The sequence below is a fragment of the Trichomycterus rosablanca genome, chromosome 1, assembly GCF_030014385.1.
Source record: "Trichomycterus rosablanca isolate fTriRos1 chromosome 1, fTriRos1.hap1, whole genome shotgun sequence".
NCBI lineage: Eukaryota > Metazoa > Chordata > Actinopteri > Siluriformes > Trichomycteridae > Trichomycterus > Trichomycterus rosablanca.
In genome coordinates this window covers 40,238,014-40,265,971 of record NC_085988.1, presented here as the reverse complement: position 1 = coordinate 40,265,971, position 27,958 = coordinate 40,238,014, and the positions used below count along the sequence as shown (strand labels likewise).

The 27,958-nt window shown below is 38.6% G+C and overlaps 1 protein-coding gene across 1 annotated transcript in view; it reads right to left on the bottom strand.

Annotated features, from left to right (window-relative positions):
- The window catches only part of nell2a (neural EGFL like 2a), a 152,706-nt gene that overhangs the window by 36,806 nt on the left and 87,942 nt on the right, over positions 1-27,958 (bottom strand). The window contains exons 13-15 of the mRNA XM_063001924.1: positions 24,688-24,813; positions 5,802-5,924; positions 5,027-5,122 (exon numbers count right to left, since the gene is read on the bottom strand). Coding sequence (XP_062857994.1) covers positions 5,027-5,122; positions 5,802-5,924; positions 24,688-24,813 — 345 coding nt within the window. The remainder of the gene's footprint in view (positions 1-5,026; positions 5,123-5,801; positions 5,925-24,687; positions 24,814-27,958) is intronic.

Sequence of the window (27,958 nt, the reverse complement as noted above, 5' to 3'; positions counted from 1 at the left end):
TTTGTTTCTCTGTTTTACTGTGTATTTAATGTACTTGTACTGTGTGTGTGTGTGTGTGTGTGTGTGTGTGTGTGTGTGTGTTTCTCTGTAGGCATTTCTGCACTATTGGAATCATAATCAAGCATGATGATGAATCCCAGCAAGACAGCAAAAACAGCCATGCCTAAGGCCAAACATCACAAATCTAGAGATACACACAGCTTGTCACGAAACAGAAGTAATGTGCATACTGTGACAAGAATACAATTTATTTTACAAAAATACAGTCCGTATTATTTTGCTCATTCCTAACCAGCAAAGTTTGCTAAAGTTTGGTAACTTTTGGCTGCTCAGATGATTTTCTGGTTTTGCAAACTGACATTAGGTGGATAATGGCTGGCTGTTTGCCAGTTTACTAGGTGTTATAAACATTTCAAGCCAATAATCTTATGGTCAAAAAACAAATTTAGTTGACACTAATGTTAGTTTTTAATGGCATGAGCACCTTAGTAGTTAAGCTGTATCAGCATTTACATCAGTTTTATTAAAATATTACAATAAAAAATCTAGTACATCAAATTGTTTTGCATAATTTGTATTACATCGATGAGCCAAAAATACAACAACCTTATATTCAATATGCTGTCAAAACAACTCTAACCTGCAGAGACTTTACGAGACATCAGGAGTTATGTGGTATCTTGTACCAGGACATTATGTATGTTGTGAGAAGGATCATCCTACAGTGCATCCTGATGCCATCTCTTCCATGGGTAAACAATGCACACATGCCCAGCTGTACTCATGATTTTAGAGAAAACAGGCCAGTAGACCTTCCTCCATTGCATTCATGTCCAGTTCTAATACCTACTGTACGTGCCCACTGTAGGTGCTTTCAACAGTGAAAGAGGTTTATGTAGCCCCAAACACATTGCGCTTCTATGCACTGTGTGTTGTGACACATTCACATCATCACCAGTATTAAAATTATGTCCAATTTGAGCCACATTAGCCCTGCTGATGGCCATAGCCTTTATGTCCTCTGGCATCAAAGAGTCTTGGTTGCTTAACAACCACTTGCTCCTTTACCACTGTGGGTACACACCATGGCTGCCTGTCAGCACCTATTGCTTGTAATTCTTTAACCCCTTTGTGTGGCCATTAAGATTTCGTAAAAGTGATAATTAGCCAATATTTAATATATACCTGACTGCGACATGCACAATTGTAATGAAATCGTTATATATACATTTATATTTTATGCGTTTTTCTCCCATTTAGTGTAGTCAATCTGTCTTCCGCTGCTGGGGATACCCGATTTTTTTCAGTAGAGATGGGTATATTGCTGCTCACGCCTCCTCTGACCCACGCACAGCCCTTAATGGAACCCTTTTCCACCCATGCACTCTGCGCAGGCGCCTCTATCCGCCAATCAGGGTCCTTAAACTGCGTTTGAAGACCCCACCCACATATTCCGACGACATACACCCAATGCCAATTATGCCTGCTAGATGGCACCCAGAATATCCCGCTGCACCACCTGGGCGGCATGAAATCGTTTTTATAAACATATATAATTGTTACACAGTTTTCAGGGGTGGTTCTAATGTTTTGGCTCATCGTTGTATGTATGGGGCAGTTTAAGTTTCCTACCATATGTCTTTTCTCTAAATGAAATTAACTAAATGTTAAGTTGCTAAATGTAAAGTTAGCGTTAAATAAATAAGGATCACTGCAATTATGATCATCTTAACAAATGACATTTAAATAAATATAGAAAAATTATTAAATTATTTTTTGAAATGTAAATAAATTAACAGATGATGAAAGGGTAGCTAGGGAGACAAATTATCAAAAACAATAGTCGACAATTCACATTCTTATCCTCCAGGTTTAAATACAATAGATTTTCACGATTTTATGCAACCTATAAACAATGTTACAGCATATTTTTAAGACCTCTACAGTGCAAGGGAGATTAAAGTCATTAAATCAGACCTTAAAGTTTTGTACAGAAACTAATCCAGCATACACACACTATCTAAACAGCAAATTATTAAAACATTAAGCTGTTAAATGTAGAAGCCATATCATTCTGTGACTCAAATCTTTTTAAAAAATGCTGTACTGTGTGAGATTTTCTTCATAGGCTCAGTAGGCTAAAGTTTCCCAGACTTTTAAGTATATGGTATGATTTCAACAAGCAGCTAAAATGATGTGTTGCTAAAGAAATGCTATTTTTCCCTCACTATCATTACAATTAAAGGTCTAAGCGCTCTTCAAAAGTCTGAGCATTAATCTCTTCACTCTGAGAATGAAAGGAGGAGCTGTAAAGAAAAGCAATTGGCCTTTAATTGGCTGCTGTGCAGGAACACCTCATAAAGTGGTCCTTTATGTGGAATCAATACCAGGCTGGATGAGGAGAATCTTGCTGCAAAGACATGCTTCACAAGTCCATGTTTCTCTCTGCAGCTTGCTTCTATCCTAGCTGTGTTCAGCATCTGCTGCTGTCATTCATTTAGCCATGAAGGAACAGCAGACAGAGAAGAACACAGCTCAGCTGCTTTAACGGTTTAGCTTCCACACACAGTCCTGTGCTTCTGATCTACATTTTAATTATAATATCACAGCAAACAAATAATTCATTGCTGAATTAGATGTGAACAGAAGCAGGAATATTACAAAAAGTCAGTAAGAGCTGAAAGCAAATGTGAGACTGATTGCAAAATGAATCAGGGTTTCTTTTACAGCGCAGAGTCGCAGGTGCTGAACGATATAATATACGGTTAACATGCTGCAGTTAGGCTACAGAGGTGAAAAAATCAATTGCTGATTCAGTTAGCTAGCATGAACAAAACACCAGCATTAAACTAAGATGAATAGCCATGTTCAAATTCAATTTATTTGTGTGAAATACATTTGTGTCGTGTGTATGAGGCTCTGATGAGAGTGCAGTTAGTCAAAAGTCAAAAGTTTACATACACTTGTAAAAGAAAATGTACCCCCTTCATTATTTTATTTGTCTAAATGAGTAAAGCAAAAACAAGTTCCTCTCTTCGCCATGTTTATCTGGACAAATTTCCTCTCAGCATAAAAGTTTCATTTAGTTCCTGAACTTGGAAAGAGACCACTGTACTATGTAGTTTTTAATGGTTCTTTAGAAAAAAATACTCATTAAAATCCCATTTTATACAAATTCCTTTTAAGTGTATGTACATTTTTGACATAGGTGACTGAAGGCAGATTTCCACTTTATTTTCACTAAAATTAAAGGTAACTTTGCACATCCTTCTTAGTACAAGCAATTCCATAATGTCTTTTTATTTTAGAAGTTGGATAATTGCATGTTAACTATCTTAATATAAAATTTAAAGATTTTTAGATTACAGCTTCAACTTGAGAAAAAGCAAAACACATTAATATTTTTAACACGATGTCTTTAAATCCATCTAAAGCATCAAAACCCTACAATAATGTCAATGTTAATAATGCCTTTTGCAAGTCTCTGTTAATAAAGTAAGAGAGCTGGTAAGCTAGGAGTGAAGTATAAAACCGGTGATCAGTTTATTAGGGTTTTTCAATGAATTATTCTGTAGCATTTCGTAACATTGGTCAACATTGGAATTTTCTGGGAAAATCATAATCATAATCCAATAAACAGACATGGGTCAAAATCCAGGTTTGCAAGCAACATCAAAAACAAGGAAAAAGGGTATAGAAATATTCAGCACACCAAAGAAAATAGGGACTTATAGCTCTTAACCTTTCTGCAGAGCTGTTTGTCTTTCTCAGTTCAATGATACAGCTAATGAAGAAAATAAATGATGTAGTATTTTAGAATAGCAGGATAGCATTTTGTTAATTCTCCCGTGACACAATTATTCAACCCTTACAAAATATTGCTGATCTTAAAACCTACTGCCAGTATGTATGACTGAAGTTCAAGTCTGGCTGAACTTGTGTTGGGTCACAACCAAATGATGAAACCATTGGGAACTCAATAACAATCCTAATTTGCTTCAGCTGGAATGAACTAGCACCCTGTCCAGGGTATTCCTGCCTTGTGCCAAGGGTTTCTTGATGGAAACATATGGATCAGCAGTATGTCTGGCCAAAGAAAGGCAAGGCTTATGACCAGCAGAATGCAACTCCACAATTAAGAATAGAGATGGGTCAATGATAAATTAGCAGGAACTGGCAATCTTGACCATGTAACTGGCATCATGGATTCACAGAAATATCAATGACATTTTGAGGAGAAATTTTATAACTTTTGTGTTAAAACTAAACCTACATGATAATTTAACTTTCCAGCTAGACAATGATCTCAAACACACTTCCAAGTCAAACCAAAGCTTCGTTAAAAAATCAGTCCTGGAACGTCCACAGGTGGCCTTCTTAGTCTCCAGATTTAAATCCCATAGAAAAAGTTTGGTTGAATTAAAAAACAGTTGCTGCACAAAAGTCAATACCTCAATGAGCTGTACAGTAAATATTAGATTTAAAGACAGTAGGCTCCTGTTCACCATAAGTGAAACCATGTTGATTATGATGTATGAGGTGTGTGTATACTGGTAAACTCTAAATGCATGGGTTTTGGAGTTGTAAAATTTTGGATTTGTAAATCTATGTATTCATTCTATTGCATTTTTTCAAAACTTAATGTTCATTTTGGAATCAAATTTATCTCAGAGTAAGTATGTAGCTAACTTTAATATTTAGCAAACAGTACTAACTACTAACTAACTAACTAATTGATAAAAGTTACAACATATAATGACAATGAACCCTGTCCACATGTTAGTGGTCCACTTTAAACAATATTCTGCCCAGTAAGAATAGAATGAGAAACTAGAGGAATTGCTTCAAGCTGTGGGCCACAGCTTTAAAAAGGAAAAAATCTCTGGTTTCTTCACACCAGTTTACATAGGCACAAATAATAAGTTCCACTCCAAAAAGTGAAAGAGTCAAGTGAAAGACTGGTAAAAGCAGTATAAGAACACAGGGTGGTAAGAGCACTGACAGAAAGACAGCAAATACTTCTTACCTGTTTCACATCTCTGCCCTGTGAAGCCTTGCGTACATGCACAAGTGTTTGGAGAGATGCAGGTGCCGCCGTTCAGACACAAACCATCACATAAAGCTGGAGTCAAACAAAGATAACACAAAGGTCAATGCTTAAACTAAAAGTTACACAGCATTTTGTTTGCAATACATATTACATTATGACAGTATTACACAATTACAGCAATATATTTGAATGATACTTGTTTTAAATGTAATTGAAAGTAATTAAACTGTAATTGCAACAGTAACTAGTGGTTACTGTAAGTAGCCTAGTGGTTAAGGTACTGACTAGTAATCAGAAGGTCGCTGATTCAAGCCCCACCACTGCCAGGTTGCTGCTGTTGGGCCCTTGAGCAAGGTCCTTAACCCTTAGTTGCTCAGACTGTATACTGTAACTTTAATGTAAATCGCTTTGGATAAAGGCATCTGCTAAATGCTGAAAATGTAAATGCAGTTTATCTATAAGTGTGGACAGTGGGACAATGACCAACTAACTGTATTTTATTAGTTTTTACTTTTATTGAACAATAAAAGTTCGATAAAAGTAAAAGTTCTAACAAGCTCATATAGGTCGATGGCCAAGTGTCCACAAACCTCTGGCCTCATGGTTTGAGCCAAGTTTTATTTCTTTTTATGTTTTAATTTACAATTAGAGGTACTCAGTCACATAATCAGTCTGTGCCAAAATGTTAGGTTCAAATGTCTTACAAATGTGAGTTTGTTAATAAGAATGTGATTGGCTACCCCATCCTTACCTTTGCAGACAGTCCCATTGCCTGTATAGCCTGGTTTACAGGAGCAGCTATGCCCCCCTACAGTGTTAAAACACAATGCGTTCACATCGCAGCTGTGCTGTCCTGATACACACTCATCATGCTCTAGAACAGAGACAGAAACAGAAAGAAAGAGAAATCAAGGTAATTATTGGAGATGTGTTTAATGTGTTTAATTGCTCATTTAAGTGTTTGTGTTGCAGGACCAGGAATTAAAAGTTTTATATTAAGTCAGAAAATTTAACTTTTCAGTTTCTCATGCAAACTTAGGCATCAACTCACAGGTCTTAATAACACACACACACCAAGATTTTGTTAAGCTGGTGAAGCAATTTCTGTATGAACTCCTTCTGACCATAAACACTGGGGGAGTTCATCTTCCAGGAATTGGATGATTTTATTCCAACTCTGGCAAATGATCCATGTATTCATGTATAATTCCCTTTGATTCACAGTATATTTTAAATTACCAGGAGTACATTAGCATACCAAGGTCAACAAACAATAAAACAATAATTACCCTCAGCACTAATGATAAAAGACAATGCATGTATCTCTACTTCATTGTTTTTTAAGTGGATAATATGTAATCTTTAGGATAAACACAAGCTTAAGCATGGAACTATTTAATTAGCAGTATAATATATTCTAATACAAAAGCCTAATCCACTGTTCCTCAAATGCAGTCTGAAAGTCACTTTGGCAAATTATTCATATCTGTCACTCAGGCTCTCAGTTAAAAGCAGTTTAAAGATTGATGTTTTAAGGGTCATAAAGAAAGAGTGGTGACTCACTGTATGCATAAGTGCATAAGTGCTCTTGAACTGAACCTGAACAGTGTTTTAACTTCAGCTCAGTCCACACAAGTATACCAACAGCAACAGCTGAATGGAAGTGTGACTGCTTGTTCATAACATTGTGTATACTTACTCTGAAAGGATAAAAACCCTTTCTTTTTCATAACAGATTACAGCAGTGTAGGGAAATTACACACTGGCTATACATTGATGAGCCAAAACATTAGAACTACTCCCTAAAATGTGCATGATAATACCTGTTCTTAACATTTATGCATGCCATGGTCAAGGATATATTAAATGGTAGTTACTTGCAGTACATGTGTTGAATGCAGCAGATATAATCAGGCATAAAGACCTGAGTGACTCTAATAAGGCTATCTTTTGCTTAGGTGATCAAACAATCACAGTTGTACAGACAAAGACAAAATGACATTACCATGACATTATCATTATTAACACCACTGACATCATGTACTGCTAAACCCCAATAGTAAAGTCTCAGCTGCTGTCTGTGCAATGTCTCTGAGAAGCTCATAGCTCATCATTAAAATTGGGTATCCAAAAGTACATAGTACCGTACTGTAATACAACTGCATTTTAGGGTTTTTCTTAGCTTTCCACTGTTTCTTACAGGTATTTCATGGAAACCAATCCTAAGGTTGGTCGGATCCCAAATGTTTACAATGGCCTTCATAGCTTGGTAGTGCACCAAGTAGCCAAGATCTTGTCATTGTTAATTCACTGCAGGCAGCAGTGGTGAGTACCCACCATCAGAGGAGGGGCAAGTGACAAACCGCTGGTAGGTTATTGACTCGATGATAACAGAGGACATGAAGGCTATGGCGTTTGGTACAGACCAACAAAGGGGCTACTGTGGCTCGGATTGCTTATTAATTTAATACTGATGAGTATTAAAATGTATAACCAAGTTTTCTTGGCCCAGGCTCATGTGAGATGGACTAAAAGACTGTGGTCAGATGAATGTTTTAGCCTGTGCTTAAGAAAAAATTGACTTTGAGTTCTATGCGCCAAAAATGAAAAGAACCACCCAGACATTAGGAGTTGTGTCCCACTTAAATGCCTATTTTGTCAGGCAGTTGGAGCACGGAGGTGCAGTAGTGTGTGACCTTCCAGTCCCTCTTGATCGAGGGACTGAAAGATCACACCTGTGCTTCATGAGCATTGCTTCACTACAGGTGGAAGTTAACCTATATGTCACTTTTTTTCCTTTGTTTGCACACTTGCTTCTCTCTGAAGCCATGATGCCGGATTGCTCTGTTCTTCTGCTGACATGGTATGTCAGCATTCTTCAGTTGTCTGGGAACTCACACTCTGTGTTTGTTTCTATAAATTTGGCCACCTTTGTATTTCTGATATGTATTTCTGCCAGAGTATTACTCAACATTGATTAAACACTTGCAACCTGAGTTCTATTTTCATTTTTGCAGGTGTGTGGATTCACCCGCTATTGAAGAGTCATTACACAATAGTGTCCTGCCCTGTTACACAATAGTTGTTGAATATGATTTTCCCTCACAGTAAATCCTGCAGCTGTGAATTAATTACAGGCCTTCTAGCGTAGTCAGATTTAACTGTTAAATAGAGAGTTGTGAAGTTTAACTCAAGGTCAGTGTGCTGCTGGCATCTGGTCTAAATGCTAGTGCGCGTACAATATATCGACAGGAATACAAAGATGCTGTGACACTTTCTCTCCCCCTGCCACTCAAATGTACCCCCCTCTCGCTCCCCCACCCCCATCCGCTTGGGTGTTGTTCATGCCCCTGTCAGATAAACAATCAATTATGTACAGGCAGTCATGGGGGGATGCCTGTGTTCATCTGCTTACTCCTATTCCTCTCCTCTTATTCTCCAGTGCTGTAAAAACATCTGTGCACAGATAGAGAGCTGCGCATTGAAAACCCAAGAGCTGGATGCTAATGAAGCCCATTTATTTATGACACGAAGAAGAGCACGAAAACAAGCTAGTTTACCCCACATAAAAAATGACTCTTGCATAATGCATGCATATCAGAAGCTTGCACTTTTAAACGCAACAGATGTCATGTTCAGAAATGTGGCAGTCATGTAAACTGTGATCAGAGAAATGCTAGTCTCTCCAGGCGCATAGCCCAAAACCTACAATAATGGTTTAGAAAAGCTAGATTTAATGCCTTTATTAACTCTGTTTACTTTAAACATCCCCTACCATCATCTCCCAGTCATTTCCTTTATAATATAAAAGCATGAATGCTTTTTCAACTGTGTGGCCATTAGGAAGCTCTTGCAGAACTCACTGTAGGATTCACTGATAACATGCGGTATGTTCACTGAACTACACTGGATCTTAAACCCTTTGCAATTTAATGGTATTTGTTCATTTATTTAACTATAGTAACTGTTATAGTAACTATAGTAACTATAGTAACTGTGGGTCCAATGCCTACCTGAGTGCACTCAGGACATTGAGCTAATCCATATTGAAGCACCCACACACTGACCTATACACTCACTTACTCACTTACACTCAAGGGCAATTAAGAGTAGCCAGTCAGCATAGCATCATGTTTTGGAATGTGGGAAACCTGTAGGAAACCCAAAAAGACAAAAAAATGTGGTAAACATGTTACAGGCAGGGATCAAACTCAGGTCCTCAAAACCACTGTGCAGTACAACTACACTAACTAGTATTTTTAGATTAACTGTTCATACAATGTGGTCTGATATTTTTCTAAGCAATAAGGTAACATTTTGACTAAACCAATTTTATGGCTAAGCAAGTAACTTACAATGTTACCATACATTGTTTTAGGTCTTTTTAGACACATACTGACTGTTAATAATACAGAGTAGAATAACTGTGTAAATCTCTGGGATAGCATCTTCAAATCTGTGTCATGTCATACACTGATAAGCCAAAACATCAGAACCTCCTTCAACTAATAATGCCTAGTTCACACTACACGATTATTGCCCTGATTTTCGCTCTGCGACTGGTCGGCACTAGATTTGCTGGCTCGGGAGCAACTCGGCGTTCGCTCGGTGATCAAAACTCGGCTCTTAATCGCTAACTGTGAACTACCCAACAACTCGATCCGAGCGGCTCGGCGAGCGCTCGGCGACCGGATCGAGATATCTAGCATGTCAGATATCTGAATGGGTGTTTCCCGACTGGCAATGAGTGCTATGTCGAACAGCCAATGAGAACGCAAGATACAGCGTGAGAAGAAATGCAGGGGAGGAGTGTAAAAGGCTGTACAGGGGCTTAATATAGTTTATATCATAATACACAGGTGTTACACACAAGTTTTACAGTATTTCTGACCTTACCGTTCTCTGGACGTTAACCTCCAACTCACTACACAACAACTCAAGCCAAATCCACTAAGATTCATTTATTTTTTCTCTTTGTTTTTACGTGCACAAACTTTGGTCGCTCGCTACTTGTGCATTTTAGGACATGGTATCATTAAACCTTTCGTCACATCTCGCGTGTGTTTTCGTAACAAAACGATATTTGTGAGAGCAGAAAAGCTTGCCTGCGATTCACCAATCAGTCGTGTAGTGTGAAATATACACCGACTGAAAGACTCCCGAGTGCAAAAGATTCAGTCGTGTAGTGTGAACTGTACAGTGATCCGGAAAATCAGAAAGTCGTGTAGTGTGAACTTGGCATAAGCTGTCAAACCAGCTCCTATTCACTGAGGTATGGACTCCACTAGCATGCGCAGACCTGTGGTATCTGGTACAAAATATTACCAGCAGATCTTTTAACTTTAGTACACTGCAAAATGGATCATCATTGCAAAGTGGATTATCAGTAAGTCTTGGCAGCCCAACAACATGTCAGCAGTTTGTGGCTGGTCTATTCTCGGAAAACTATTGGTAAATACTTACCTCACCAGTATTAAAATTATCTGCAATTTAAGTCACACTACTTTTTTTCTGTTGGTCAGCACCAAACACATTTAGCCTTTTTGTTCTCTGGCTTCATTAAGCCTTGGCTGTCCAACAACTTGTCAGCGGTTTGTGGCATGTCCCTCCACACCTGTCTGTAACTCCCCTGAGACTCCCCTGAGACATTTCAACCCAGTAGTCTGCCATAGAATTTTGGCTCTTATCCAATACTCAGTTGTAAGAAAATAAACATTTATATGCATATTTTTGGGTAGTAGTCCTAATAGGTGGTCCTTTGGCCTCATTGGTGTATTACAATAACACAAAATGTCTGAAGATGCTCTTCCAAAAAGTCATGTCCTTCTAAAAAGAAATTTTAATAAATTGAAATAAAGAAATAAAATGTATTCCAAAGCTAACAGTATCCATTGAATATTTTGCTTTCTGATTAGACTCAAAACTGGACATTAAAATTATTGTGATATTTCACAATGCTTCTGGCATAATGTTCTTCAATTAGGTAAGACATTTTTGTCAATAGCAATTTTCCAAAAAAACGGTGCAATTTTATGTAAATACCTAAGCAATAAAACCCATCACCAAAGAAAACACATTGTGGAGGGAGCATCGCTGTTTGAATGTAAGAGTTATATTTTGATGGTTAATGAAAGTCAGTTATCTAATGCAAAAAATGACCTATAAAAAGAAAAGCAGCTACAGGAAGTGGTTTGCTAAATGCAAGAGTTCACATGTTTTTCCAGTCTTGACTGCAATATATTAATTGGTGCATTTAATAAAAACAAGACATGAATGAGAATTGCTATGTTAGTTGTTCAGGTTTTAAATAAAGTAAAAACATTAAAAATCACTGCTGTCTGCTTTCTCTTTGAACTGGCCTACACTAATCCCAAGTCCCCTGTGACCCCTCCGGCTAAAGAGAAGTAGCTAATGTACACACCCATACGCAAACTGAAATAGAGTCAATGCTGTTATCATCAGATTAAAGCTTTTCTACAAAACTCTGGAGAAAACCAACACACAGAAAAAAAAAATCAAAAGAGAGAATCTTTTCTTCTCAGAGATTAAAGGCTAATCCCTAATAATGTGGGAGAACTTGAAGTCTGTCTCACCTGGGTGTGAGAACAATGAAATCATGACCTTCCAATTCAAGGAAATAGGTGGTTGATGGTATAAGAGGATCAATCAAGAGAAGGTCAATCAATCAAGAGCATTTTAATTTCAAGATAAACTGTACAAACATCAAATCTGTGTATGTCTAAAACTCATCTTATAAACATGTCTAGGTATATAAAAACGATTTAAGTATACAGTGTTGTGGAAAATACTTGACTAGAGACAAGGATCAACCCCAGATCAAGCCCACCTTAATGCTGTGCTGCACCGACACTATCTGATGAAGCACCCACACTTAATATGGCCATGTGTGGCATGTGGAGCTTGTTGGACATTCATTATTAAAAGGAAACAATTTAATAACTTAACACTATTAAAATTAAATCAATTTACACCTGTCAATGAATTTGGCTGGAACACCTGAACCTTATAATTAGGAGCGATGTGCACATACTTATATACAGTGTATAATATGATATATTGTATAGTGTATACTATGATATATTGTATAGTCTATAATATGATGTATTTAATATGCACTAATGAGCCAATACATTAGAACCATTTCCATTAGAACGCTATTTTGTAACGTTTATGCATGTCAAGGTCATGGATATACTAAATGTTGGACTGATGGTAGTTACTCATAGAACATGTGTTGAATGCAGTAGATGTGGTCATTATGGCCAGACACCTGGGTTAAAGTAACTCTAAATCAGCAAGCATGGTAAGTACCAACTGACAGTAGTCCAGAGGGGACCACCAAGATCCACTGACAGGTTGTTGGGTGGCCAAGACTCAACAGAAAAGCCAAATTGCTCAAATTGCAGATCATTTTAATGCTGGTGATAAAATTAATGTCACACCATAGAGTGCATCAAACCCTTCTGTGTATGGGGCTGCTTAGTTGCAGAACATTCAAAATGCCCATGAAAATTCCTACCCTGAAAATGTCCTGGTACCAGATACCACAGGGCTCATTTAGATGTCTTGTGGGGTCTGTGACTTGGTTGGTCAGTACAGTTTTGACAACATATGAGACAGGGAATCCTAATGGTTTGGTCAATTAGTGTATACGTAAACATAAAAGACAGTTATTTTATTTGGTGCAATTATTTGTATGACAATATTCAGCTAGGATATTAAACTTATCATAGCTGACATAGCTGAAAATACAATTCCATGGTTTCATCAGAGAAGAAATCAGTCTTAAAAACAGCCCCTGATTACAGTGTGAATGTTCCATAACATAGTAGACCCTTCACACATTTCTGTTGACAAGTGCTGCAAAAACGACAGGCATGACAGTAACAACTCTGTGACATGAATAAACCCTGTCATGTAAGAAAATAAATGTAATTATTTTATTTTGTGGTTCACAAATATTTCTTCAGCATTTGCTTCAACTTGCTGGTATAATCAGGGCAAAAAGTAGAAGACAGGTCACATGGTATGGCTGCTAGTTTATCTAATTAATCCTATGTATAAACAAGGGCAAATTTTAATCAGTAAACAATACAATAATCCACAGTTATGCAGTAACACAGTTCAGCAGTAAATAAGGTGACCTCAGTGTAGACCCATAAACAAAAGTTGAATGTATCTAATCTTTGAGCTCTCAGGCGAAATTGCATTAAAAACCATCATGCTATTGTAATAAATATAGCCACATGATATAGCTTGGGAGTACTTCAGAAATCCACTGTCACTTAACACAGTCAACCACTGTATCAAGAAATGCAACCTGAAACTCTATTACACAAAGAGAAAGCCTTACATCAAATCTACACAGAAATGCCTTTCAGTTCTCTGGACCTGAGATCCTCTCAGATGCTCTAGATGACAGTGGAAAGATTCTTCTTTTTATAACTTTTACAAAATGTCCAAACTTTTCTGGAAATATGGTTTGTACAAGCACCAAATATGAATATTTTTATTAGAAGGAATGTAGGAATTTATCTTTATCCATCAATATAGTGGTAAAATATTTCACTTTTATTTTTAAACACAGGACTAATTAACGTTTCTTCTTTCCAAATGAAACCAGAGAAACGACTAATTAAAAGTTTTCTTGTTCTGAATGCTTTAACTAAACGTAGGATAGTTAGCTTCTCCTGATAGATGCTGCTTACTGTCAGAAGTTATCTCTTTTATGAGGTGGGATTGAAAGCGTGCGACAAAAATAGTTTGCAAAGGACAACAGGGGAGCAGTGTTGGCAACGTAATGTCTATCTGCTGCCAAAACCACAATAAAGGGCTTTTACTGCAGAATAAAAACAGCCTAATGATTCCACTCTAAGCTGATGTTTATAGAGTCGACCATCTTTAGACAATACAGTGGACACCGCAGCAGCTGTGTAGTCAATTGAGGTTTCCTGTCAGAAGCACTTTACAAAACATAATATAATTGTTATAGTCAAAAAGATTACTGGTAACACAAAAAGAAAATACCTGAAAATGTAAAACTTTGACAGTGCTAGCTGTTTATGATGATTACACTAAAATTGATATCAAGTCAATAAGAGGTTCTGCCTGTCAACAAATGCTTAGTGTCTTCATCAATATGTTCATACATAGAAGAGCCTGGCAGCTAGCCAACAAAAATGCTATCTTATGATGGCAAACTTAATTAGATTATGCCATAAAAACAACAAAAGATGAACTATCTGAAAAAAAATCTAACTTCTTATGTTTCTCTTTAATTTGTGATCCAAATTGAGGTATTTTCATGCTAAAACAGTGATAAGGTTCCCCCAAACTTTTGATCACACAAGCTAGAAGCCCATCATTCTCTTGAACAGAGGTTTTTAACCTATTTGGACATGTGCCCCTTCTGTGTGCCAACTTTGAACTATAATTACCGTTGTGCACAACATACATACAATGCCATTTTTCTGATTTAAATATTTATTTTTAAAAGATAATACAACCATATCTTATTCAATGCGATGGCTGAGATGGTTTCTGCGAGCGCATTATAGAAAATCGGTGTTCAAAATCAGTTACAGCTAGTCGTAAATGGTAAGCGCTACTTGCTTTTGTTGTAGATGAGAGCAGAAAACGTTACTTTACATTTACATTTACGGCATTTAGCAGACACTTTTATCCAAAGCGACTTACAGTACTGAGACAGTATACTGTCAAAGCAATTGAGTGTTAAGAGTCTTGCTCAAGGGACCAACTGTGGCAACCTGGCAATGGTTGGGCTTGAACCAGCGACCTTTCGATTACTAGTCCAGTATCTTAACCGCTAGGCTACAACCGCTAGACTACAGAGCCAAGTAGAGGCAAAAGTACATAAATAGCTAAGTTTGCCAGTTCAGGATACTCGGCTTTGACTAACAGCCAAAACTATTGATGTAGATTGCTTATCGGCATTGGTGCTATCAGAATGGATGGCCTCGCTAGTGGAGTCCTCGGCTGAAACAACGCAGTCATTGTTTTTGTCACCGATTTATCTTCACTGTTAGTCCTAGTTTTGTTAGCCAACAGTCCTTTTTTTCAGACTGAGCTGGATAACATTAGACATGCATGTGTGCGTGGTCAGTGAGACTAATAAAATATGTATACAAATGAATTGCTTTAGTTTTTAAAGATAAAAGAAAAAAAATCACAATGCCCCCCCGCACACACAGGCTGAAAAACCCCTGTTACAAAACGGATAGTTCCGGTCCTAAAATCTGATTGGCTGAGCCGCGTTAGAAGCCGTTGTAAAATCCCCGATATGTGCACACCTATGACCACCTCACATCATTCCCTATTAATACGCCACTGAAAAGAAAAAGTACAAACTTGGTTGAACACTATTTTAAGTCATGTACTATACATGGAAATGTCCAGATTAATATAAAAACTAATCCTAATCATTAAGCGGGTGTTTCCTCCAAGAAATAGTGTAATAGTGTTTGTGAAGGAATGTTTATTGCGAACATAATGTTCGCCCTCATGTTGCCTAGCAACATGGCACACTCTTAATGGACTACATAATGTCGCGGAAGAATGCTTTTTGTAAGTGTTTTTGTAAATAAAAACATTTATAAATTGAACATTGTTGTATTTTATTATATTTTATGTTGACCGCCGTTTTATAAAAGCAATAAGCCACTCGAGACCGTGCGTTACTGCTATGATTTTATCACGGGGAAAGACGTTTTAGGCAAAACATCCTTACCCGTGATAAAATCGCAGTAACGCACGGTCTCTCGTGGTTTATTGCTCTAGAACATCACTGTATGCTGTAGATTTAAGATTTTCCTTATATGGAAGTAAAAACTATAATATGCTTTGTTGCTGAAGGAGGTTCCATCAAACAAGGGTGAGCAGCAAATATGCTCTTGTAATGGATGTAGGGACATTGTGTAACAATTTAAATTTGTAATACATTTGTAATTTAAATTAAAGAAAAACCCCACAAACTACAGTATAAATAGCCTACCATTTCCCCTAATCATTATTGATAATGACCACTTTTGGTGTGGTACGTATGTGTTAGAATGGAGAACAAGGATTCAGAAAGTTTTTAGACCTCTTGACTTTTTTGCATTGTGCATTTCATTTTGATTGGATAGAATTGCTTTTTTTTTTTTCAAATTACCATTTTTAATCAATCTACACTAATTCACACATTATGTAAAACATGCTTTGAGAGTTTTTAAAAATAAGTCAAAAACTGAAATACATTAATCATCAAAGTATTTAGACCATTTACTGTGACACACCAAATTTTGGTCATGTACATCCTGTATCTTAGGTACTGAGTGTTCTGAGGACCAGAGTGGCCTTAATAATTATAAAATGAATAAAGCTTTGTACAACCTTAAACCTTCCTAGAATTGCCATCTGGCCAAATTGAGCAACTGGGCAAAAATGTCAGGGAAATAAGAAAGAACCTAACAGACGTTTGCAGAGATGGGAAAAAGCTGTTTGACGAACCAGCATCTCATACAGAGCAGCACTCCATAAACCAGGCCTTTATTGCATAATGGCAAAATGAAATCCACCGCTGGGAGTAAAAGAATATTATAGCCTGCTTGGAGTTTGCTAAACAGCACATAAAGAGAGCTGACAACATGAGGAAAAAGATTTTCTGGTCTGATGAGAACAGAACTGAGCTCAGGCAGTGCAAATTACCTGGCTTTTTATCATTACTATAGTGAAACATGGTGGTGAAAGTATCACATTATGGGGCTGCTCATCAGCTGCAAATTTAAATCATATGGCAGTGGTACCAGCCAAGTAATCTGAAGGTTGCTGGATCAAGCCCCACCACTGCCTAGTTTCCACTGTTGACCCGAGCAAGACCCTAAACCCTCAGTTGCTTAGTCATCAATTAATGTTATTCGATCACAATTGTCACTTTAAAACAAGTGTGTCTGCTATATAATGAGTTTGTATTTATTCTGGTAGTAAACAGTTGTTACAATAAACTCTCTGAGAAAGAAATAAATCTTGTGTTTTGTAAAGTTTTACCACAGTAAGCCATGTTAAGCTGTTTCATGCAGTCTGCTAAGAAATTTGCCAGACACCAGAAATGACAGATGGGTGGATGGATGAAATACAGCCTATGTGTGCATTATGAACATAAAATAGTGCAGCAGATATCAATGATGCACTGTTTTGTTTTGTTACAAGTTAGTAGGTTTATAGCCCCTTTTAAAATCAGAAGATACACCGATCAACCATAACATTAATAACCATAATTAATACCTCCTTGTTTCTACACTCACTGTCCATATTATCAGCTCCACTTACCATATAAAAGTACTTCTACAATTACTGACTGTAGTCCATCTGTTCCTCTACATACCTTTTTAACCAGCTTTCACCCTGTTCTTCAATGGTCAGGACCCCCACAGGGCCCCCACAGAGTAGGTATTATTTAGGTGGTGGGTCATTCTCAGCACTGCAGTGACACTGACATGGTGGTGGTGTGTTAGTGTGTGTTGTACTGGTATGAGTGGATCAGACACAGCAGTGCTGCTGGAGTTTTTAAACACTGTGTCCACTCACTGTCCACTCTATTAGACACTCCTACCTAGTTGGTCCACCTTGTAGATGTAAAGTCAGAGATGATCGCTCATCTATTGCTGCTGTTTGAGTTGGTCATCTTCTAGACCTTCATCAGTGGTCACAGGACGCTGCCTACGAGGCGCTGTTGGCTGGATATTTTAGGTTGGTGGACTATTCTCAGTCCAGCAGTGACAGCGCTGTTGTGTCTTATCCACTCATACCAGCACAACACACACTAACACACCACCACCATGTCAGTGTCACTGCAGGGCTGAGAATGATTCACCACCCAAATAATACCTGCTCTGTAGTGGTCCTGGGAGAGTCCTGACCATTGAAGAACAGCATGAAAGGGGGCTAACAAAGCATGCAGATAAACAGATGGACTACAGTCAGTAGTTGTAGAACTACAAGGTGCTTCTATATGGTAGGTGGAGCTGATAAAATAGACAGTGAGTGTATAAACAAGAAGGTGGTTTTATTGTTATGGCTGACTGGTGTATATCCCAGTCTGCATACTATTGTACTAGGTAGTATTTTATTATTGTTACACTAAGCTTTGTTACACCATAGCATTCTGTTTGGCTAAGATATATATGAGTATCAAAGTCTGTTTAGTAGTGTAATTTCACCTACATCATCACACATCTTTCATAACCAATCAGTGTAGATGTAAACAGAGATTTTGGTCACTTCTCATTCAGAGAGTAACTTTTCCAAGCTGCTCATGAAACAAGGTGTTTTTACAAACAGTGCCAGAAGTTTTTTTATGCTAAAATCGTTATATTTCACATTAAGATGTATAGGAACACTGCATAGCAATGAAACATTACAACACCTGCCGTAAATCACTGAGGCATCACCAAAAATAAAAAAGGTACTGAGGGCACAGCACTGAGAAGTTTACCATTTAAGCTCATTTATTTTCTGATCAACTTCATTAGGTAAATGCCAAGCCTGTCATGAGTTAATTTTAGTGGAAAGCATTGCAGGGTTTTTTTTTTTTTTGCAAAGCTTTGCAGTTCCAGGACTGGAGGGCTTTGCTCTTTGTTCTTTGTTTTGGATGGTTATTTGAAGTCATATTAGATGAACTAACTCTATCAGCTTTAGTGCAGTAGGAATGCACTTAATCCTCTACTTCAATATTCCCTTCACTCTCATTTAGAGATAGACTGCATTTCAAGCCCATTACATTCTCACAATTTACTCTGCTTACACCGTTCGATGTAGATGGAGGAGGTGTATGTCAGAAGAAGTAATATCTCACTATATGTGCCAAGGGGAGGATACTTCTAGCATAGCTCTGTCTTCATAAGTCAATACAAGGACGACAGCCATTTGACTCCGGGAAGCACCACTTACAACAAAGTCATTATAGTAGTGCCAGGGAAAGGGTGGCTTAATCACACAAATTGACTTTTATATGGGGATGCAAAGCTCTGTGCGGTTGCCCACAGCTCCCAGGCTGTTTAATAGTGATCTATGTGAAAGCACTGCGGCAAAATTTAATCCATCTGTTTAACAATATTGAGCTCCTAAGGATCAGAAACATTAAATGATGAAGGCTGTTCATTTGTCGGGTAAATAAAGCACTGAGAAACTGCAGACTATATAAATACAATATAAATACAAAATGACTAAAACATTAATTAAAATGTTCTGTATTTGTGTTTTTTTTAATTTGCACAGTTACAAAGTAGTCAGCAGTTAATGGTTCAATGGTCAAGTCAAATGATGGCGGAACAAATAACTTTATTTACGCCACATAAAATTAGAGTTTCCAATTTAAATGCTTAAACTTGCCATGACAGAGTAGCATGAGTTACAAAATTTGTCATCTGTAATACAAACCTGTAAAAAGTATTTTTATTATTATGTGCCAATACTACATTACTTACAGTACCAAAGTTAAATTGACCTACACTATATTGCCAAAAGTATTCACTCACCCATTCAAATCATTGTATTCAGGTGTTCCAATCACTTCCATGGTCACAGCACCAAGCACCTAGGCATGCAGACTGCCTCTACAAACATTAGTGAAAGAATGGGTCGCTCTCAGGAGCTCAGTGAATTCCAGTGTGGTACCGTGATAGGATGCCACCTGTGCAACAAGTCCAGTCATGAAATTTCCTCACTACTAAATACTCCTTAATCAACTGTCAGTGGTATTATAACAAAGTGGAAGCGATTGGGAACGACAGCAACTCAGCCACGAAGTGGTAGCCACGTAAAATGACATAGCGGGGTCAGCGGATGCTGAGGCGCATAGTGCGCAGAGGTCGCCAACTTTTTGCAGAGTCAATCGCTACAGACCCCCAAACTTTATGTGGCCTTCAGATTAGCTTAAGAACAGCGCTTACATCACCAAGCGCAATGCAGAGTGTCAGATGCAGTGGTGTAAAGCACGCCGCCACTGGACTCCAGAGCAGTGGAGACGTGTTCTCTGGAGTGACAAATCACGCTTCTCCGTCTGGCAATCCAAAGAATGAGTCTGGGTTTGGTGGTTGCCAGGAGAACGGTACTTGTCTGACTGCATTGTGCCAAGTGTAAAGTTTGGTGGAGGGGGGATTATGGTGTGGGGTTCATCAGGAGTTGGGCTCAGCCCCTTAGTTCAAGTGAAAGGAACTCCTAATGCAAAAACACTCCTAAACCTTGTGGAAAGCCTTTCCAGAAGAGTTGAAACTGTTATAGCTGCAAAGGGTTGGCCGACATCATATTAAACCCTATGGATTAAGAAAGCGTGTGAAGGCAGACGAGCGAATACTTTTGGCAATATAGTGTATATATACTATATAAAGCTGAAAATGCTGAGAATTCAGTGCAAACATTTTCCTAGAGCCTTGTTTAGCTTTTGCACAGCAAAGTCATCCTCATCCCTATTTACAGCTGATGTTCTAAATTTGTATTTTTGTGGGCGCTCAGGTGGCACACCGGTTAAACAAGCTACACACCAGAGCTGACATCTCGAATCCGGCATACTGGGCATCTACAAGAACAATGATTGGCTCGTTCGTCAGGGTTGGATGCAATTATGACCTCTCCTGTGTGATTGATGCCGCATGCATCAGGGGCGAGGGATAATGTAGATCTGTGCGTGACTCTCTGGGTCTGTTTGAAAACCTAGTGAGCTGCCTTGCTGTCTACTGCCTACCAAGGCAGCTACCTAAGTAGAGAGGATTCTAATAAGACATCGAACTTATAAGGCAGGTTATTCAGACACACTAGTTAGACAGCGATTACATCACCACAGTTTTCACTTACTAAGCTAACACAGTTACACAACCCACTATCATGCCAGCTAACATCTCCCTCCGTGTAGCAAAAACGGTTAAATTCTCACTGAATTTGCAAATAAATGACACTCGCACACCTTTATACCAATAAATAAATCAATTTATTTACGTTTGAAAATAACTTGTTCATTGCGTCGCATTCGTCCATCATATTTAAAATCTTTGGCTAGAAAAGTTGTGCTGCACAGAATGCTGGGATTGCCTTCACCGCTAAGGAAGTATCGGATTCTTCCTGTTTATTAGTCAGTTTATAGTTTTGAATTAAGGTGCCTTAGTAGGCATCATTTTAAGGCATCTAAGAATTTGGACAGCCTTTTTCTCAGGAGCGCATAGGATGATGTAAAATGCAGTATATGTAGACAGGTCACTAGGTTTTCGGACAGACCCTGTGTGCGAAACTGAGCCCCATATGAACTTGGCTCATGCAGGTGAAAAAATGCAGTCGGCTACTGCACACGTGTCGGAAGGGGCGTGTGTGAGTCACGGCTCTCCTCAGTCAGGAGTGGAAGTTAGCAGCAGTAGAGAGGAAGCTAAATGCAATTGGGTAATTGGACATGACTAGATTGGGAGGACAATTGGGAAAGAATGCAAAAAAAAATAGCTCTCTTGTGTAAGCAGTTGGCCCTTAGGCAAAATGATGATTTAATTAAAAAAATGTAAAAATAATAACAAACAAACAAACAACAAACCACTACTGCTATATAGAGTGGGTGCTGACTACACAATGAGCAGGAACATATACACTTCAGGATCACTTACTTCACTACTTTTCAGCTCATCACTGGAGGAAAGTGCACAAACTGCTATGTCTTACTTCAATTTCCGCTGAGCTACCCAGAAGTAGTAAGAACATCTTTTTAATTACACACCCTGCACTATAGAGGGGCATCTACTGGGTAGATGGGATTAAGGTTTGTTTACACCACACAGTGTTTTTGGAGGAAACAGTGCATGATGAGACTTTAAAACAAACAAACAGCTATACACTTAGATCAACACTACTGTACTGCAATGGTGTATCATTTTAGCTGCAGGCTCTTACTGAATTTATAGACAGTGTCATGGAAAAATGTGGTGAGATTGCAAAATAAGTCAAGTGATACCCACGGACTGAATTGAAGAAGATTTATCAATACAATTGTGGGTTCTTACAGCAGTATGTAAGCTGAGGAACAAGGAACAGAACTGTGGCCCAAGCTTTATATTGCTCTAGTCACACTACATTGGGTGTTGGACTTTGGAATCTCCATTCTGTGCTAACTGCTTACAATAGACATGTTGCTTATCTCTGTACTTTAGACTCCCAATCACATCTAAAGCACATATAACTAATGATTATTTGCACAAAACAGCATAAACTAATATCAGGTGATATTAAACATTATATCTATTTTTTTTTCCATAACAACAGCAGACCAACAACAAACCAAAAGAACTCTGCTTTATGAAGGCCATGATTTACAAAGATTCCAAAATTAAGAGCATCAGTTTAGTATCTGCTCTTAAATCAAGTAAAAAAATCTTGCCACCACCCAGTAGTTAAAAATGAAGTCCCAATTTGTTTAAGGCAAACATGCACATTTCATATATACAGTACATAGTGGTTTAGTTCAACACCTGTATGCTTTATTCATTCCCTGTCTGCTTCTACAAGATCTTGTTCCCACACTGTACAGCTTCATACATCAGATCACGTTCTCTTACAGCCGCAGAGCCATGGATTACTTATATTTACAAATGTCTGTCTTTGTGTGCCTTAGATCTATGTTTAATGTTCTGTGAACAAGGCAGCAAAGCAACGGTCCAGCACTGGCTGCATAATGTATCTATCATGTGAGAAAGTTAAAGCGAATGGAAAGTTTAATATCTAATGAAAGATTAACAATCTTATTTAATCTTATTTCACCTGTGTTCAACTGTAATGTTGCCTTTTAGTGGCTTATTGTGGCATTACAATATTTATACAAGTTTAAAAACCTAAAACGTGTTTGGCAGGGTGAGGTTTTTGCAAATGATAGATCATTTGGCACTGTAGTAGTTTTGTGTCCATCATTATTTGTTCATCATTTATCATTGTAGTTGCTTGCACACTTTTTGTTGAACTGACTGGCATTTGTAAATTTGTAAAACACGTCAAGCTTGCTGTGAAGGGCTGTAATACAATAAAGATAATTTGCTAATGCGCTAACCCACCACCACTGAGATCTTGAGCTCTTGAGTATGAATCTCAGCTGTGCAGTGCCATCGACCTGGCCATCATCCAAACAAAACAACACAACTGGTATGGAGGTCAACAAGTTTCCTCACTGCTGTTGCAAATGTGACCTCTGATGGCTCAAGGTGTCTGTATGAGAGATGGTAGATTTACTGACTGTAGTGCATGACTCTCACTGTGAGACCCTGGGTGTGTTCGAAAACCTAGGGAGCTCTCGATATAGACAGCATTCTACGTCATCCTATGCGCGCTCCCGAGAAGGAGCCTGTTCGAAATCCTAGATGCCTTAATATGCTCACTAGTAAGGTATCTTAAAATTTCAATGCTATTTTGACTCGAGAACGAGTGAGCATCCGATGCTGCCTTAACGCTAAAGGCAATCCCAGCATTCAATGCAGCACAACTTTTCTTACAGAAAAATTAAAAATATGGCAGACGGTGCAGAGAAACGAGTTATTTTCAAACGTAAATAAATTATTGTTGATTTTTAATTGGTATAAACTTGCACAAGTGTCATTTATTTGCAAATTCGGAGGGAGATGTTAGTTGACTTGCTAGCTCTTTGTTCCACCCCATCCCACTGGTTTGAATGGCATGAGGCTAACTGTGTTAGCTTAGTTAGCGAAAACTGATGGAATTGCTGTCTAAGTAGCGCGTTCGAATAACCTGACTTACAAGTCGATGACTTATTAGAATCCTCTTTACTTAGGCAGCAGCCTTTGTAGGCAGTAAGACAGCAAGGCAGCTCACTAGGTTTTTGAACACACCCCATCTCTGGCAAGTGAAACAAAGTGGTCGGTGAATGCGAGCCTGTCAGAGGGCGAGTGTGATTTGCGGCTTTACTCTGCAGCAGTAAAGTAAGTTCCAGTTGGGGAACTGGATATAACTAGATTGGAAAAGAAAGGGGAAAATGTCAGCATTGGCTCTCAAGTGGAGGAGTGGTCTAATGCGAGTCTGATTCTCAGCTGTGCTGTGCTATGGATTTAGTCGGCCATCCAACAAACACTGTTGGCTGTGTCTGAGGGATGGATGTCAACAAGGTTCATCATTACTGCTGCAAATGTGACCTTTGATAACTAGTTAAGGTACCTGCATGAGAGATGGGGAACTACTGGAGCAGTATACCGTGTCTCTCTATATGCAATAAAGCTCTCTGTGAGTCTCTGCCTTTGGCAGTTAATAAGAGCAGGTGTGGTGCAATCACTAAAAGAAATACAACCAGAGAATTGGAAATGACTACACTAGACTAGACTAGAGAAAAGGAAGAACAAAAGAAAAGACAAATAGAATAAATGCCAGAATTAAGTAGACTAAATTTAACTGGTGTTCTCAGGAACAACAGGGATGCTACGATTTCTCTAAGGACCCAGAGTAAATTCTCTAAAATTCCTGCTTACTTATTTAATATCATCAGCTTCTAGATGCAGTATGACCTTTTCAAAAATTCCAAAATTCAATACTGTAATAATGCTAACAAACAATGTTACGCAGCACTAGATAATCCTATTATTCCTTCTTACCAGTGCAGGAGTAGTCATCGATGCGGATGTACCCAGTGTGACAGATACACATAAAGGATCCAGGTGTGTTTACACACATAGTGTTCTCTCTGCAGTAATGCTTCCCTTCTGCACACTCATCAATATCTAAAAAAAACACAACATAAACAAACGTTTAGTTTGAACATTTCACAATAAAGAATAATTAAAAATTTAATGATGTGGTGGATGTTATTTGTGAACAGCTGGATCATAAGCCCTCTGGCTAATAAACTTGAGACTAGCTAGATCATTATCAGGCTAAGTGATGCCACTATTCAATCACAAAGATAGACATCAAGTTCAAACTTCAGGGCATTTTGGAAACTTCAACAGTGTGACACAGACAGGGGATTTTGCTTAGTCACTGGTTCCCAAACAGTAAAGCTAAAATAAAATAAAATGCTATCATCCGTTCTTATCCTTAAGAGCAGAAGCACTGGAGCATTTTTTCTGACAAAGTTAATGCTTTAAAATAAAATAGCTTTTTATATGTATTTTTTTACTATACAGATCTCAATTCATCATGACATTAATTCCTATTAACTAACGCAAAGGATAGTAAACTCCCCTGTCAGATCAACATTTAGTATTAATTACTTAATATGTTTTATAATTTTGTATATATACACAGTCGAGTCACATTATTATGACCACCAGTAAATATCCAGAGAAACCGCCGTGCAACACAGACAGCAGCTAGACGGGTTGGGAGTGACTCAATAAGGTCCTGGTAGGTTGTCACAGGTATCTGGGGCCATGCTGACTGCAGTTCATCCCACAGCTGCTGGAGGGTGGAGGATCCATAGAGCGAACACGGTGATCAAGGTGGTTCCACAGATGCTTAATTGAGTCTGAAGAATTAGGGGGCCAGGGTAGTACTTAGAAGTCTTGGTCATGCTCTTCCAACCAATGTCGGACATTTCTAGCCGTGTGACATGTCGCATTGTGTAGCTGGAAGATCCCATCTGTCCCAGGGAAGACAATTTTATGAATGATACTTTTACCCATGACAGCAACAAGGGATATGTGTGCAGACAGCCTATCGCACACCTTATATACCCACCAAGCCAGCTCACGAAACATGACTTCTTTCATGACTTCTTTCTATCTATCTATCTATCTATCTATCTATCTATCTATCTATCTATCTATCTATCTATCTATCTATCTATCTATCTATCTATCTATCTATCTATCTATCTATCTATCTATCAAACAGAGTTTGTAAAAGCCTTTAATTTTCATGTGGAGAACCCAGGCATGGCACATTTAATGTTTTTTGTGGCATTTACATGATGAGGTACAAAGTGTTCCCCTCACTCTCTGTTATACAGTAAATATTATGTAGGGAAGGTTGTGCAAAAGTTTTGAAGTCTTTATCAAAAAAGGATGGACATGAGCGCTTGGGTGCCCAGTGCACTAGTGCACCACTGCAGAGATCTGAGCTAAAACTCCAGCGGTGCTATCGACCATCCAAACACCTGCACAGAGATGATTAGCTATGTGTGTTAGAGGAAAAAATGGTCACGAGGGGTTCCTCATTGCTGATGCAATTACAGCCTTTGCTGGCTGGTTGAGGCGCCTGCATGAGGCGTTGTTGATCTGCATGAGTTTTGTGGGGGGGGCAGTCGGCAGCCCTCAACAATCGCAGGTGGAGGGTGGGGGCTGCAGAAGCTGGAGAAATGCTGCAATCACAAGAAATTGGACAAGACTACATGGGGGGATAAAAAGAGGAATCAATGTATAAATAATTAAAAAAAGAAGAGAAGATATTTGAACAACTGTTCATTACATTTTTAATTAGAATTTTCATTAGAACTTTTTCTTTTGGCCACTTTTTCCTAATTTCTTCCACCTTCCAAAATTATTGGTGATGGAGAAAGATCTAGAGTGCCATCAGAAAGTATTCACACCCCTTCACTTTTTCCACATTTTGTTACGTTACAGACATATTTGAAAACCGATTTGAGTATAGTTTTCTTTTTAAAAATCTACATGAAATAGCCCATAATGACAAAGTGAAAACATGTTTTCAGACATTTTTGTAAATTTATTAAAAATATGTCAACATTTAAACATAATAGGTACATAAGTATTCACACCCATGGCTTAATATTTTGTTGAAGCACCTTTGGCATCAATCACAGCCTCAAGTCTTCTTGGGTATGTCTGTACAAGCTTGGCACACCTGTTTTTGGGCATTTTCTCCCATTCTTCTCTGCAGATCCTCTCAAGCTCAGTCAGGTTGGATGGGCAGCATCTGTAGACAGCCATTTTTAGGTCTTTCCAGAGATGTTCAATTGGATTCAAGTCCGGGCTCTGGCTGGGCCACTTAAGGACATTCACAGACTGCTCCTGAACCCACTCCTTTGTTTTCTTGGCTGTGTGCTTTGGGTCATTGTCATGTTGGAAGATGAATCGTCGCCCTAGTCTGAGTTCCAGAGCACTCTGGAGCAGGTTTTCTTGAAGAATCTCTCTATATTTGGCTGCTGTCATCTTACCCTCTATGCGGACTAGTCGCCCAGTTCCTGCCGCAGAAAAACATTCCCACAGCGTGATGCTGCCACCACCATGCTTGACAGTAGGGATGGTGTTAGCCAGGCAATGAGCAGTGCCTGTTTTTCACCAGACATGACGCCTAAAGTTCAGGCCAAAAAGTTCTATTTTGGTTTAATCAGACCAGAGAATTTTGATTCCTCTGGTCTGAGAATCCTTAAGCGGGCTGCCATGTGCCTTTTAGTGAGGAGTGGCTTCCATCTGGCCACTCTACCATAAAGGCCTGATTGGTGGAGTGTGTTAGCAATGGTTGACCTACTGGATGGTTGTCCTATCTCCACAATGGAACACTGGAGCTCTGCCTTAGTGACCATTGGGTTCTTGGTCACCTCTCTGACCAAGGCCCTTCTTTCCCGATTACTCAGTTTGGTCGGGCGGCCAGATCTAGGGAGGGTTCTGGTGGTTCCAAACTACTTCCATTTCCAAATAATGTTGACCACAGTGCTTTTCGGGAGCTTCAATGCTGCCGAAATTTTTTTGTATCCTTCCCCAGATTTGTGCCTTGACACAATCCGGTCTCAGAGGTCTAAAGACAATTCCTTTGACTTCATTGCTTGGTTTCTGCTCTGATAGGCACTGTCAACTGTGAGACCTTTTATAGACAAGTGTGTGCCATTCCAAATTATGTTCAATCAACTGAATTTACCACAGGTGGTCTCCAATCAAGTTGTAGAAGCATCTCAAGGATGATCAG